The sequence below is a fragment of the Ursus americanus genome, chromosome X (assembly GCF_024610735.1).
Source record: "Ursus americanus isolate L20-20 chromosome X, mUrsAme1.1.p, whole genome shotgun sequence".
Classification (NCBI taxonomy): domain Eukaryota; kingdom Metazoa; phylum Chordata; class Mammalia; order Carnivora; family Ursidae; genus Ursus; species Ursus americanus.
In genome coordinates, this window is record NC_142164.1 from 20,051,455 (window position 1) to 20,066,789 (window position 15,335).

Here is a 15,335-nt window from a genome sequence, read left to right on the forward strand (position 1 = left end):
TGCACCATGCAATACGTGCCCTCCTTACTACCCATCACCAGCCTATCCCATTCCCCCCCGCCGAAGCCCTCAGTTTGTTTCTCAGAGTCCATAGTCTCTCATGCTTCATTCCCCCTTCTGATTACCCCCCCTTTCTTTATCCCTTTCTTCCCCTACCGATCTTCCTAGTTCTTATGTTCCATAGATGAGAGAAATCATATGATAATTGTCTTTCTCTGCTTGACTTATTTCACTTAGCATTATCTCCTCCAGCGCCGTCCATGTTGCAGCAAATGTTGAGAACTCGTTCTTTCTGATAGCTGAGTAACATTCCATTGTATATATGGACCACAACTTCTTAATCCAGTCATCTGTTGAAGGGCATCTCGGCTCCTTCCACGATTTAGCTATTGTGGACAATGCTGCTATGAACATTGGGGTGCATATGGCCTTTCTCTTTACTACATCTGTATCTTTGGGGTAAATACCCAGTAGTGCAATGGCTAGGTCATAGGGTAGCTCAATTTTTAACTTTTTAAGGGACCTCCACACTGTTTTACAGAGTGGCTGTACCAACTTGCATTCCCACCAACAATGTAGGAGGGATCCCCTTTCTCCACATCCTCTCCAGCAATTGTTGTTTCTTGCCTTGTCAATTTTTGCCATTCTAACTGGCATAAGGTGGTATCTTAGTGTGGTTTTGATTTGAATTTCCCTGATGGCTAATGATGTTGAACATTTTTTCATGTGTCTGATAGCCATTTGTATGTCATCATTGGAAAAGTGTCTGTTCATATCTTCTGCCCATTTTATGATTTATTTGTTTCTCGCGTATTGAATTTGAGAAGTTCTTTGTAGGACTTCATCAAGATAAAAAGCTTCTGCACAGCCAAGGAAACAGTCAAAAAAACTAAGAGGCAGCCCACAGAATGGGAGAATATATTTGCAAATGATACTACAGATAAAAGACTGGTATCCAAGATCTACAAGAATGTGAACTTTTTAAAGCCCTTGATAGATATTGCCAAAATTTTCTTGCAGAAAAGTTGTACCAAAACATGTCTCCTTTGCCAATAATATTGTCATTATTTTTTAATTTTAACTTTTAATTTCAAACTAATTTTAGATTTATAGGAAAATTGCAGAAGTAATCCAGACAGCTCCCATATAACCTTTACCCACTAAATGCTAACTTTGACAGAGAGTAATAATTATCTTAGTGTTTTATAGCTTATTAGTAATTAAATTATTATGGTGTTATAGTATTGTCCTACAATTAAATTTCCCTTTATAAAAGTTTATGAAACAAAATGATTATAACTTTTTACAGGATTTTACAAAGAATTCATCACAAGTTGAATCGGATGATTCTTCAGAGTTACTCTTTGACTTGACCCAGGATACAATTCCACTGTCCCAAGAGGGATCAACAATTTACATAGAAGGTTTGGCTTAGCACTTTTTTTGAATATAATAAAAAGAAACTTGATGAATATAGATGTGGAATGAATTTCTATTTTGAAACCCATAACTTCATGTTAAGTTTTTCATATACCATAGAATAGAAGCTAATAATCCCTGAATGCCTTTCTTGTGGGATTTCTTTTTTGTAAATTTGTATTTAATAATAGAATATTGTATTTCTTTCTATTAAGTTAGCTAACATGTATTTTTTGAGCTCATTCTCACTTGGAACCAGCCATGGGCTAAAAAATCTTAATATAATTTCGGTGAGTCCAGGAATAGTATGAGAAAAAGTACATGGTTATAGTTGATTTTTTAAATAGGCTGGCGTCTTTCTTTCCGAATGAATGATGTTGATAAGATAGTTAAAATATGATTTAGAGTATTATTATAAAAAGGGAGTATTACAAAAATAATGATTTGTGCATAGTAAGTACTTAGTAGATATCCATTGAAGGAATACTGTAAATTTTCAATTGAAGAATTACAGTTCTTTGATTGTGTACAATAACAAAGTTCTTCATTAACTTGAAATAAATTAGTATGCCATGAAAGGTTTTTATTTAGTTGAAAAATTCCCCATAATCAAAACAATTGCTGTTTGTATATTAGTAAATTTATTATATTTCAATAATTGGACAGAGGTACATAAGAATTTTTTAATGTCTAAATTATTTACTAATAAATTCATATACATTTACCAAACCAAAATAGAAAAAATATATAGTATTATGTTTGCCAAAAATATTTTTCCCATTTTGATAACACATGGTTATTCACCTCTCTAGATGCCACTTATCTAGTTAGTAAGATAAGCAAGAACCAAAATGAATGAGGAAGTTAAATAGTTGTCCGAAATCTGATTTTATAAAGCACGTGGTCTTTATTCATAGAAAAAGTCTAAATTCTTGAAGATTCTAGGGGATAAAGACAGTGATGTCTACTCTCTCTGTAAGTTATTGTATTGCGGGGAGTGGAACTTTGCCTTGATGTGAAATAGGGTCATAGTCATTAGGAAGGTATAGGTTTGAGCCTGTATCCTAAAGATTTTTGTGGCCTTTATCGAGTCACCTCTTTGCACTTCAATTTTCTCATTTTATTGAAATATATACTTTTATCTTTCTCAGATAATACATTCATTCTCCAAACCTGAAGTCACCATTTGGAGATATGATTTTAATTCTTGCTCTACTTATCTCAGGCCTTTTTTGAGGCTCAAATGAGATAAGTGAGAAATGAAAAATGCCTTAAACCTTTAAGGGACTTGACAATAAATGGTTCTTAGAATGATAATTATGAATGATAATATGTATTATGTGTTCAGAAGCATGATTAATGGACTCCTGTCAAGGATGATTATAGATGGTTCTTGGAGAGGTTAGATTTGAACTTGATTTTGAAGAATGAGAATAGGATTTTTATTTTTATTTATTTTAATTTTTTATTACATTATGTTAGTCACCATACAGTACATCATTAGTTTTTGATGTAGTGTTCCATGATTCATTGTTTGAGAATAGGATTTTTATTGGCACTGTTGGAGATAATGAACAGCAGAAGCCAGAGGCAATAGAAATAAACAAGTTAAAGGGTTAGAATTTAAAACTATTGAGCTCAAAGTGATTTTATTTCACTGGGAGATTTACTCATGCTTTAAAAAATTATATACAGAACAGTCTATGTTTACTATACAGCCTGCTAGAGAACTAGTTGCCAAAATACCAGCACTCATTGGTTGTTCAAGTAACCTAAGCATTTGAGAAAAATGTTAGTGATTACACAGAAATCAGTCCCAAGTGCCTGCAGTATAGCTGTCAGTAACCATGTCCTTGAAGATGGAAAAACATCATTTCTGTTATCTCAAAGAATGAAACAGATTTGGCAGAGGAGCCCACTAACGCAGTGCTCTCCTTTTCCTTGTATTGCTCTATTCTATTGCGTCTATTAGTGTGCAGTTGGGAGCATTAAAATATCATGTGCAGTTTTAGAATCTTTATCACAAAGTACAAGTGTGTGTTACTTTCAAAAGGATTTGCTGTGTCTGGTTATAGCCTAAATAGCCCCACTTGTCTTGCAAATGCCCTGAATTACATGATCTCTTAGCCTTTAAGGTGATGGTTTTCAAACTCAGAACTATCTTTAGTAATGAAATCTCCTCAAATAAGATTTTATGTAAAAATCTAGTTTTTTTAAAAAGGTAAAGGCAGAGTTTTTCTATCCGACATGCTTACTATATTCCTTAAGGCAAAACCATTAGCCTCAGGGGATTATAGTTTTTTAGACCATTATACTAACTTCTTAAGCCTTTTCCTATGAATGGGCAAGGTATTATTCAAGATTAGTTGTTTGTACTTTGTTCATAGGGAATAAACAGATAATTTAAACCCATCAGATTGTTAATAAGTGGAAAAAGAACCAACTTGAGTTTTCCATTAGACATCTTAAGGTTTTTTTAAGTATCTTAAAGGGTTTCTCTAAATTTTTAGAATAAAGGTGGCTTTTGTTTCCAAGCCCAAATGTACTTAAGCATCTGAAGATAAATTCATTTGTGGGAACTGAGCTTAGAACATTCTCTGTGCTTTAATTTTTTTTCTTTTTTTTGCTTCGGATTCTTTTGGTCTGACTTCTTTTATATCTATTTATATATTTCTTTATTTGAAAGTATTTTTAGAATTTTTTTGTATAAAAAGTTTATTTCATGAATTGTTCAAATACGTGTAGTTCATAATGGCTGTTTGTACAATTTCTTTCTACCTATTGATCATATAAATTTTTTTCTTTTTTTGATCATATAAATTTTGGTCATTCTTTGTAATTTGTATGTTATAATTCAATTATATTATCTTTAATTTAGCTTCAAAGTGTTTTTACTTAAATTCAAATATAAAGCCATTTTAATAGCATTTGTAAGCAGTGTTCTGTCCTAAAGTATTTACAGATATTTTTCCCACTATTTAAATCATTGTAGGTATAGATCAAACTCTGCCTATATTAAAACGTTCTTCTGCTTCTAAAGTAAACAGTGTTACTCCAAAAAAGCCAAAGACCAGCGAAAGTATTTCTGAAATAAGTCCTTGTGCTTCATTGTCTCTAACTAACTCTCCTCCAGTGACATCTTCCCATGTTATGATATCAAAAGGTAAATATGAATCTAGCATATGAAATAGAAATTGTATTATTTATACATAAATTTTAGAAATTTTGATGAATTTTTAAACTTTTATTACTGGTTGTTTAATGTTTAAAAAAGAATTTGAGTCCTAAAAGTTCTTAATCTATTTTAGGTACAAATACCTCATCAGCTCACTATAAAACTGGAACACCTTTTCTAAGATCTTGTCCAAAGTGCAATGTAAAGTTTAATCTTCTGGATCCTTTGAAATATCACATGAAGGTAAAACTTTTTCAAAATTTGAATTTCAAAAATATTGACAAATCTCTGAAAACATTAAGGATTGATATATAGTAAATGCTAGTTTGTGCAGGTATTTAGATAAGAAATCTTCTCATTGGTATTTCTATATAACTTAAGTAAAAATTGATATTCATGATGATTATCTTTATACAAGATTTTAAAATCTTTCCCAATCACGAAATCTTAAAGATTAAGCTTGTATGTACTATAGTATATGCATATTGCATTTTTGGGGGGATATTAGAGGATACCAAGTAATCCTTGATAATTTTATTAGATGTGATAATGACTTTATCCACCATAAAAATTATCAGTAAAAATATCTGTTTTCTGGAGCTGGTTGCTGAAGTAAGGTGAAAGTGACAATGTGTGGGAGTTGCTTTAAAACTAAGGATGCTAGATCAAAGCTTTAGTTGTTGCTTTGTCTAAGAGATGTGACTGTCATTGATCTCTCTCTGAGGCTTGAGAGAATACATTAAACACAATATGTAGTACTTTAAGAAATGGAAGAAATAGACCTACCTCTGACCTCTTTAAAGTATTATACCTAGAAGACTTTGTAGAAAGTCCAGTGTTTCTCTTAGTGAAAGCCCTAAGAGTGTTGGCGGGTGTTGGAGCTTTCCCAGGTGAATCATTTATTTCTTGGATCTTAACATTTCTTTCTCTTCATTTCTGACGTTTTGCCACTTGTAGGGCAGATGTCTGTGGCAAATCTCATTTGTAAAGTCATCTGCCCCAACCAACAAAAACGGTTCAGGGGTGGGGGAATCCTCTCCCTCTCTGGGGTGAACTCTAATTGCATTGCTTTATTCAATCCCAAACAGTTCCCAGATAAGTGAGTCCCACACACCACAGCCACCGAGTCGTGCAGGGGCTGCAGCCTTTGTCCAGTAGAGTCCCCAGGGGGCTGGTTCACACGTGGCACTTGAATCTCTATGCATATTGTAGGGCGCCTGGGTGGGTCAGTCAGTTAAGTGTCTGACTCTTAATCTCTGCTCAGGTCTTGATCTCATGGTGGTGAGTTTGAGCCCTGCATTGGGCTCCCTGCTGGGCGTGGAACCTACTTTAAAAAAAAAGAATCTCTAGAGCATATTGTATTTAACTTTTAATGAAAATAATGTATTAATCAGAATATTTTATTGACTAAGTCATGCCATTCTTCAAACCTCTTGTAAAGCAGACATTTCGTTTGGTGCTTTAATCTTTCCTGTAACTTAAAAATTCCTTTTTTTTAACATGATTTTTTGTCTGGTGACATATGCATGTCACATTACTCAAAATCTCAGTCTTGCATTTTCATGTTCAACACTCAGACATAAGCTCCTATTGGTGGAGTATTTCACAAGAAATGACAGTGTTAACTCAATCCAGAATATAGTTTGTATAGTTGTTATAAGTTAATTCTAGTTTATGTTGGTGTAGGAAGCTCTTGAAATTAGGTTTTAGGTAATTTTCAAAATACTAATGAAGTATGAGGTTTGGTATTACTCCACTTAAAATATTTTAGTCAATATTGCAGTGTTGTGTGTGTCTGTGGAAATAATCTGTGTTCTTCTTGCAATTATAAATGGCAAGAAGGGAGAAAGGAGGCAAGAACAAAGGCAATGCAAATTACATTCAGGAAGGAGGGGATAAGAAGATTCAAAGCAAGGAAGCAACTTAGGAAAAGTTATTGCTTGCTGTTTCAAAGTTTGGCAAATTTTTCATTGAAATTCAGCATTTTAAAAAAAATGTAGAGGGAAAAGAAGTGTAAAATTCCAAATACAATTTCTTTATTCTTGGGCAAAACTATATTTGATCTATCACTATGTCTACCTCCCTGAGTGTGATTCCTGTGAACTGGACTTTGGGTTTGGGTTTTATATAAAAATTAACTTCTGCCAGTGTTTTCAGTCTTCCTATCTATGTAATATTGTGTAGAGATACTTGATGTTTTTATGTTTTGCATCATAGATGGAAAGAGAAGAGAAAGGGCCAAGTGGTTTAGTTATCTTTAGTTTATTTAATTTGGGGGAAGGGTAATAAAGTCATGTGATTCAAAAAGTATGAGAAGGTAGGTGTTCATCATCCTTTACCATCAAGGAACTGCAAATTAAAGCTACAATAAGATATCACCTCACACCTGTCAAAATGTCTGAAATCAACAATACAAGAAACAACAGGTGTTGGCAAGGATGTGCAGAAAAAGGAGCTGACATGCACTGTTGGTGGGAATGTGAACTGATGGAGAAAACAGTATGGAGGTTCCTCAAAAAGTTAAAAATAGAACTGTCCTACCACCCAGCAAGTGCACTACTGGGTATTTTACCCAGAGAATACAGAAACACTAATTCAGAGAGATACCTGCACCTATATTCACCCCTATATTCATAGCAGCACTATTTACAATAGCCAAGATATGGAAGCAGCCCAAGTGTCTATCAATTGATGAATGAATAAAGATGTGGAATATATACACAATGGAATATGAATTCAGCTGTAAGAAGTGAAATCTTGCCATTTACAATGACATGGATGGAGCTAGAGAGTGTAATGCCAAGCGAAATAAGTCAGTCAGAGAAAGACAAATACCATATGATTTCACTTATATATGGAATTTAAGAAACAAAATAAATGAGCAAAGGGAAAAAGAGAAAGAGAGAGACAAACCAAGAAGCAGACTCCTAACTATAGAGAACAAAAACTGATGGTTACCAGAGGGGGAGGAACTGGGTGAAATAGGTGATTAAGGAGTGCACTTGTTGTGATGAGTACCAGGTGTTGTATGGAAGTGTTGAATCATTGCATGGTACACCTGAAAATAATATAACACTGTATGTTCACTAACTTGAATTAAAGTAAAAATTTTAAATAAAAAAGAAGGTATACAGTGAAGAATCCCACTTTTTGCCTAGTTCCCAATAGGACTTGCAAAGGAAATCATATTTTATTAATTTGTTTTATATCCTCTTTGACTTAATTTCTGAATATATAGGCATACATGAATGTTCTTATTTTCCCTCTATTTTATACACAAATCATAGTACATTATATATATTTCTGCACCTGAAGAAAGTGACGAACATTCTCTAAAATGTAGCTTTTATTTCTTGTAGCACTGTTAGTGGTTAAAAAAATAAGTGAGAATTTTACATTCTAGCTTATGCATTTTTTTAAAAGATTTTGTATTTATTTGTCAGAGAGAGAGAGAGCACAAGCAGGGGAACAGCAGGCAGAGGGAGAAGCAGGCTCCCTGCTGAGCAAGGAGCCCGATGTGGGACTCAGTCCCAGTACTCTGGGACCATGACCCGAGCTAAAGGCAGACGCCCAACCGACTGAGCCACCCAGGCATTCCACTTATGCATTTTTATGTATCAGTTAAATTTATATAATATTACAGTAAGGATTCCCATTTTGAAAAAGTATGAATTTTGGATTTTTGTGAATGATGTTTTGCTATTATAATAGGTTAGAAGATTGGTATACCACAAAGATAATCTTTTCTTCCAAAGGAAGAATTTTTAGAGTGTAAGTCAAACATCCTATTGATCTAAGACATCGTACTAAGCTTTAAAGTATTATTTCATTTAATCCTTAGAAAATTCTTTAGGCCAGATTTTTTTCTCATTGTTTTATAGCCAATTAATTGGCATAGCTGTGAGATTCAAACCTCAGTCTCTTTGATGGCAAAACCCAGGTTCCTTTTCTCCCCATTTTGAAAATTGTATGGGCTGTTTTCTTGAATGTTACATAGGAACTTGTAAATAAAGGGGTGTTATTTGTTTTAAGAGTATGGAATTTGATAGTTATCTATCAGATCTAACATATTAATATGCTACTGAGATTCCTGTATCTTCATCTATATCCATCTATTTGCTCTGTCATTTTTTGAGTAGGTCTCATAGTCTTAAATTACCACTATTTTCTTTGATATCTTCCAATTCTGTTTTATGGCCGTTACTATTTAGGATATAGATGGATCTATCTCTTTTAACTTCATTGTAAATGTATCCTTTAGCATTTTTATTAAGTGTTCCCTTTTTGGCCTGGATTCTATTTTGTTTGACATCAATTTCACAACCCTTGTTTTCTCATTATTACCATTTGCCTGTTATATTCTTTGTTTATCTTTTATTTTCGAGACTTCCAAATCACTTTGTTTTTGGTATATTTCTTGATTTCACAGAGTCGTTTTTTCTTTTGTGATCCTATGTGAAATTTCTTTTTTTCAGTAGCTGAGTTAAACCCACCCATCCGTATTCGTTGATAGGATAGATTTAATTGATCTGCTAGGTTTAATTGGTCTTGATTCTGTCACAATTTTTTGTTCTTTTATTTTTCTAAGTTTTTCACTTTGTGGTTGCCTTATGAGTATGTAGTTTGGGTTTTTAGAAAAGTTTATATTTTTGCCCTCTAGTTATTATTAAAGAATTCTTCTAGTGAAATTCCACAACTGAAAATTGTATATAATAAATGAACTAGTTTTATCTCATTGAAAATTAAAAATTTATTTATGAAAGTATTCCATGTTAGGGTCAGTTTATATGAGGTCTTGATTTTATTCATGAAGTTGATTTTCCCTTCACGTATTTCAGCATTCTAGATAGAATGTGTTGAGGTTTTTAGATTGTAATTTATGCTTCTTTTTTTTGTGTCCCATACATTTTCCAGTACTTTGAGACTGGGGAGTGGCAGGATACCTGTGCTTAGAGTCTAGTTCCAACCAGGCTTTACCGAAATACTACTATATTATTTGATAATTTAGCATGTACATAATGGCATATAAAACTACCTTTCCGGGGCTCCTGGGTGGCTCAGTCAGTTAAGTGTCTCCTTTCAGCTCAGGTCATGATCCTAGGGTCCTGGGATTGAGCCCATATTGGGTTCCTTGCTCAGTGGGGAGCCTCCTTCTCCCTCTCCCTCTGCCTGTAGCTCTCCCTGCTAGTGCTTTCTCTCTGTCAAATAAATAAATACAATCTTTTAAAAAAATAAGATGAAACTACCTTTCCTTTTTTTTTTAAGATTTTATTTATTTATTCGACAGAGATAGAGGCAGCCAGCAAGAGAGGGAACACAAGCAGGGGGAGTGGGAGAGGAAGAAGCAGGCTCATAGCGGAGGAGTCTGATGTGGGGCTCGATCCCACAACGCCGGGATCACACCCTGAGCCGAAGGCAGACGCTTAACCACTATGCCACCCAGGCGCCCCAAAACTACCTTTCCTTTTAAGCTGTATCTTGACAGATATGAAATGAATGATTTTTGGCCAAGGATCAATTATTAAATATTTACATCTGAAAATTGGAATTACAAGGAAAATGGTATTAGATATATGGCCATCCCTGGCCTCAGGTTTTTAATTTTTGAAGTTATTTCTTTACTAAGGTAAGTGGTGTTGATTATTTGAATTTTTTAGACTCTATAAAGATAGAAGCCAACATTTTGGTGACTGTGTCTCCAGAAATATTGCCAAGCATAGTTTTACATAGGCTGGCCCTGGTTATAAACACAGAATCATTTTTTGGTATCTAATTTTTTGAAGAGATCTAAGTAAAACTTACATATATTTTTTTTTTCTCTTTCAGCGTTGTTGTCCAGACATGGTAAATAAATTTTTGGAAATGATTAAAGCAGAACTTGCAATTACTGAAAATAAAAATAAGACTGGGGCGGAGAAAGGAAAATTGATCATGTTAGTTAGTGACTTTTACTATGGAAGACATGAAGGAGCTGTTGATGATGAACAGAAGACTTACACAACCTTTAAATGCTTCAGCTGCTTGAAAGTTCTCAAAAACAATATTAGGTATGTAAATACTTATTTCTCTTTCTGTCTGAAAATTGGGATGCTACTGATGTAAATATTGTATCTTTATTTTCCTGTGCTATCCTAGATAAGCAATTTTAACACTTTCTACTAAGAATAAAGGCAGATTATCATGTCAAAGCTTTTGTCTTTTATTGTATTTTAGGAGTCTGACACTTGGATCCACTTAGTTGTATTTCTTTAATACAGCTTAAGAAAGGGCAACATTTATTTTAACTTAGAGAAAAATCACTTGTCTGTATTTATCATTGAACTCGGAATTTTCAATGAGATATTTTTATTATTTAGCTTCTTTTGAATCTCCTTCTCCTATCACAAGAACTACTTTATCCAGTTTGACCTCTTCCATATTAGTCTTATTTAATGTTCTAGTTTTTCAATTCATATTTATCATACCACATTAACCTTGCAGAGAAAGTGACATTTTTGATGATCTTCTTTAGAGAAGTGCCAGTTTATGAAACATGTCTGCTTTGAGTTTATAATTTAACACATTTTAAAAGTAGAGATTTAGGCGCGCCTGGGTGGCGCAGTTGTTAAACGTCTGCCTTTGGCCCAGGGCGTGATCCTGGTGTTCTGGGATCGAGCCCCACATCAGGCTCCTCCACTGGGAGCCTGCTTCTTCCTCTCCCACTCCCCCTGCTTGTGTTCCCTCTCTCGCTGGCTGTCTCTCTGTGTCAAATAAATAAATAAATAATCTTTTAAAAAATAAAATAAATAAAAGTAAAGATTTAATTTTTGATTTTGAAGATTTATACATGCGTGCTTTAAATTTTAGGAACTTATACTTTGCAGTCTTTGAGTAATATGGCATATTACATATCTACCATCCTAAGTAAGATAGTAACAGAAACAAAGTAACAAGATATACTGATTGGTATTTTTCATTGGTTATGTAGTCTGACATTCTCTTTTCAACATTTTATTATAAAATTTTTCAAATATTCAGCAAAGTTGAAAAAATTTTACAGTGAACATCTGTATATTTACCACCTTGATTCTACCATTTACATTTTACCTCACTTGTGTTATCACATACCTGTTCATCCATAGAGTCTGATTCTTTTTACATTTCAGAGAAAATTGTAGACATCAGTGTACTTCCCTTAGATGAGATAGTCATATGTATGTATATTGTGGCACACACCCATGCACACATGTATACGTAAACTTTTAAAGATATTTACCCTTGATAACTGTCCTTTGTAACTAGCATTCTTAAGTATCCTATAGGTCATTTCTAAGCCTAGCATTTGTTTTATTGTCTGATGAATTCTCGAGTCCAAAATGAAGTACATAAAAAAACTCTGAAATGCACTGTAATATAAACCTAAAACAATTATGAATGCTACATTTGTGGTAGTGCCTTATAGTTTTCAAAGACCTTTTACATATATTATTCATACGAGTTTTCACACTTCTTTACCTCCTTTTATCAAGCCCTTACAGCCATCAGTTGCTAATGGCCCAGTAGCTTAACAGAAGAGAATTGTGCTTTTAGATACAAGACTGAAACAGTGTTACAATAGAACTCTGTGACCCACTTCCATATCTTTACCTTTTTACAGTAAAATATATTAAAAATAAAATTAGTAAATTTGGTAAAATACATAAGAAAGTGGGTCTCTGTTTAAGTTCCTTATTATACTTAAATGTTAGGCATATGATATTAGAAGTTCTTTCAGCTTTTTGTTTTTTCCTGTGAGATTAGTCCATTTACTATTAAACATGAAATTTCCTTTTTCTTGTTTTCATTCCAAAAGACTGGTTACAGATTATCAGAATATCTAGAAATTTTAAGCTAACCATATTTTATAACATTTAGAAATTTTGTAGCATTTTTGACATATTGTTTATTAAACAAAACCTGAACAGTAGACACTGGATAACCAAAGAGGTTACTATGTGTTAAATAACATTTTACCTTAATGGTAAAATCTAAGATGGCAAATTGATGGTTTTAGAGGATGACAGAAGCTAAATCGTTCAAGATTTCTACTCTCTGCCCTGTCAAGATATTGTAGGATTATTTTTTCCCACATTGTCACTAAAACCAGTTAGGGCTATTTTATTCTGAGAATAGGTTTGTAAGGGGGTTGCTTTTTCCCATATCTCCATCTGCTGGCTTGAGAAATATGCACTGCTGAAGGGGGCAGTGCAATAACTGAGAGCTAGCTAGTTAACAGATCACTTTATACAGATAGATTTTATTTATTACTTAAAGTTATGAGCTGAAAGGTTAATGGCTCATGGCCTTTATATGTAAATATTTAGGCTAAACTAGGATTTTTTAAAAACAGATTTTAATAGAGATGTTATTAAAATTAAAGGAGGAGGGGGTACCTGGGTGTTTTAGTTGGCAGAGCATGTGACTCGATCTCAGGGTGGTGAGTTTAAACCTCACATTGGGCATGGAGCCTACTTAAAAAAAATTAAAGGAGGAAAAAAGATATTTCAGAGTGTACCATAAGGAGGAGATGTGAAAAGATAAATGTTAAAGCCTGTATATTATGATTGCTATCTAGGATGATGACATAATCACTTCAAGATTATATCCTTTTGGGACTCATAATGAATAACTTAATATATGACTCAGTATCAAAGTTGTTAATTTGATTGAATAACTTTACTTTGAAATTTAGTAAAAAGTTTTAATAAGCCCTCTGAAATAGATCTGCCTTTTTATATTGTACTCTCTGCCATTGGGGATCACAGTTCCTTTTCATAAGAAACCTATTAGGGAATCTGACAGTGGAATGTAGAGCTAAAAAATGGGCTTGCTTCGGAGGGCACGGCCTGTGAAAAATGAAGTGTTTGTGCTCACAGTAAACCAGCATCATTAAATAAAACAAAAGGTTCTTCTAATTAAGAAAAGTTCTTATAATTATAGGTATTAAAATTGCTACTACATGCATTTAGAAACCAAAACACAAATAAAAATACTAATTTGTCATTAAGCAGCTGACAACCTATTGTATATCTTTAAGGCCTTTTAAAAGAGTTCTCTCAGGACTCTGTAGCTGCTTTTGGTAACTGGGTTTTCTTTCTTTAAGGATTTTATTTTAAAATGTAAATAGCACTTCATCTATGGAAAAGAAGCCTATTCTTTATAAAATTTTTTAAATCTAAAATAATGATGAAGAGTTCTAGCAAATTAGTGGTATTTCATATGAACTATATTAGTAGATTATTTTAAAACAAAGATGCAAAGAAAAATGTTTACTGAGCCATTTAATGAAAGTGATTATTGGGACACCTGGGTGGCTCAGTAGGTTAAGCGTCTGTGTTTGGCTCAGGTCATGATCCCAGGTTCCTGGGATCAAGTCCCCCACCGGCTCCTTGCTCAGCTGGGAACCTGCTTCTCCCTCTGCCTGCCCCTCCCCTGCTTCTGCTCTCTCTCTGACAAACAAACAAATAAATGTGATTATTTAAAGTGCACACTTTTCTAGAGGAGTTTAAGGCTTTGGAGATATTATTTTGAGTACTACAACTGGATTTTTACCATTTAGGTTCAAATCCTTATTTGGGAGGTTTTTTCCCCTTGGTTATAAATCTGAATATTTGCACCTGTTGACAATCACTTACAGGTTTATGAACCACATGAAGCACCATTTGGAACTTGAGAAGCAGAACAGTGAGAGCTGGGAAAACCACACCACCTGCCAGCACTGCTACCGTCAGTATCCCACACCATTCCAGCTGCAGTGTCACATTGAGAGTACACACACTCCCCATGAGTTTTCTAGTAAGTCACAGTTTTATTGAAGTCTTGAACAGTAATGATTTTGGTCATCTAAACTATGAAGGATCCTTAAGAATTCTGATAAGAAACCTAAAAATAAGAAATAGACTTTGGATTTGAGGGCACAGTTAAAAAACAAGTTTTAACTTGTATAAACTTTTCAATAGAATTGCTTTCTAAAACTGAAGTCCCTCTTGTACATAGAAACTTCCTTTGCATAACTCATGCATTCATTGTATGTAGGGGGCTAAGTTAAAAAATTCAGATTATCTGTTTTGCAAGTATGAAATCATTGGTCTTGATTTACACTCTCATAAGAGAAGTAACTGCAATGATAGTTAAACATCACAGAGTCTGGGGTTAGCTAGGATTTAAATTCCAGTTCTGTATCTTTAATACAGCTGCGAGATCTCAGGCAAGTTACTTAATCTTTCTGTACCTCAGGTTCCTCATCTAAAAAATGGAGGTAAAATAGCAGTACTCTGTCAGTGACGGCATGAGAAGTAAGCTAATATAAGTAAAGTCCATGGAACAACGTTACAGAGTTAACAACTATAGAACTGTTGGAGTCACTACCACATTACTCTTACTACTTATTGCTGTTGTCGTGGATGTACAAAATGAATCTGTTATTTATATACATCCATAAAATGGTGTGATGTGTTTTTTTCCACTTTCAGCTATTTGTAAAATCTGTGAATTATCATTTGAAACAGAACATGCTCTTTTGCAACATATGAAGGATACTCATAAACCCGGTGAAATGCCATATATTTGCCAGGTACACATACATTTTGTCATGTACTTAGCGGTTTGTTTTATTTTCATGTGCCACAAAATAGTATTATTCTATTGATCTTTTTAACTGTTTGAATAAAATGAATTACTAAAATTGAAGACCCTCTTCAATAGTGGAAACTCCCTTGATATA

The 15,335-nt window shown here is 33.7% G+C and overlaps 1 protein-coding gene across 4 annotated transcripts in view; it reads left to right on the forward strand.

Annotated features, from left to right (window-relative positions):
• Positions 1-15,335, forward strand: part of ZNF280C (zinc finger protein 280C) — a 60,677-nt gene that overhangs the window by 23,023 nt on the left and 22,319 nt on the right. For 3 of the 4 annotated variants that reach the window (XM_045793821.2, XM_045793820.2, XM_045793822.1), the window contains 6 exons: positions 1,310-1,424; positions 4,412-4,582; positions 4,728-4,837; positions 10,421-10,641; positions 14,250-14,407; positions 15,085-15,185. In XM_045793821.2, the coding sequence (XP_045649777.1) occupies positions 1,310-1,424; positions 4,412-4,582; positions 4,728-4,837; positions 10,421-10,641; positions 14,250-14,407; positions 15,085-15,185 (876 nt within the window). The remainder of the gene's footprint in view (positions 1-1,309; positions 1,425-4,411; positions 4,583-4,727; positions 4,838-10,420; positions 10,642-14,249; positions 14,408-15,084; positions 15,186-15,335) is intronic. The other variant, XM_045793823.2, reaches the window with a different exon arrangement.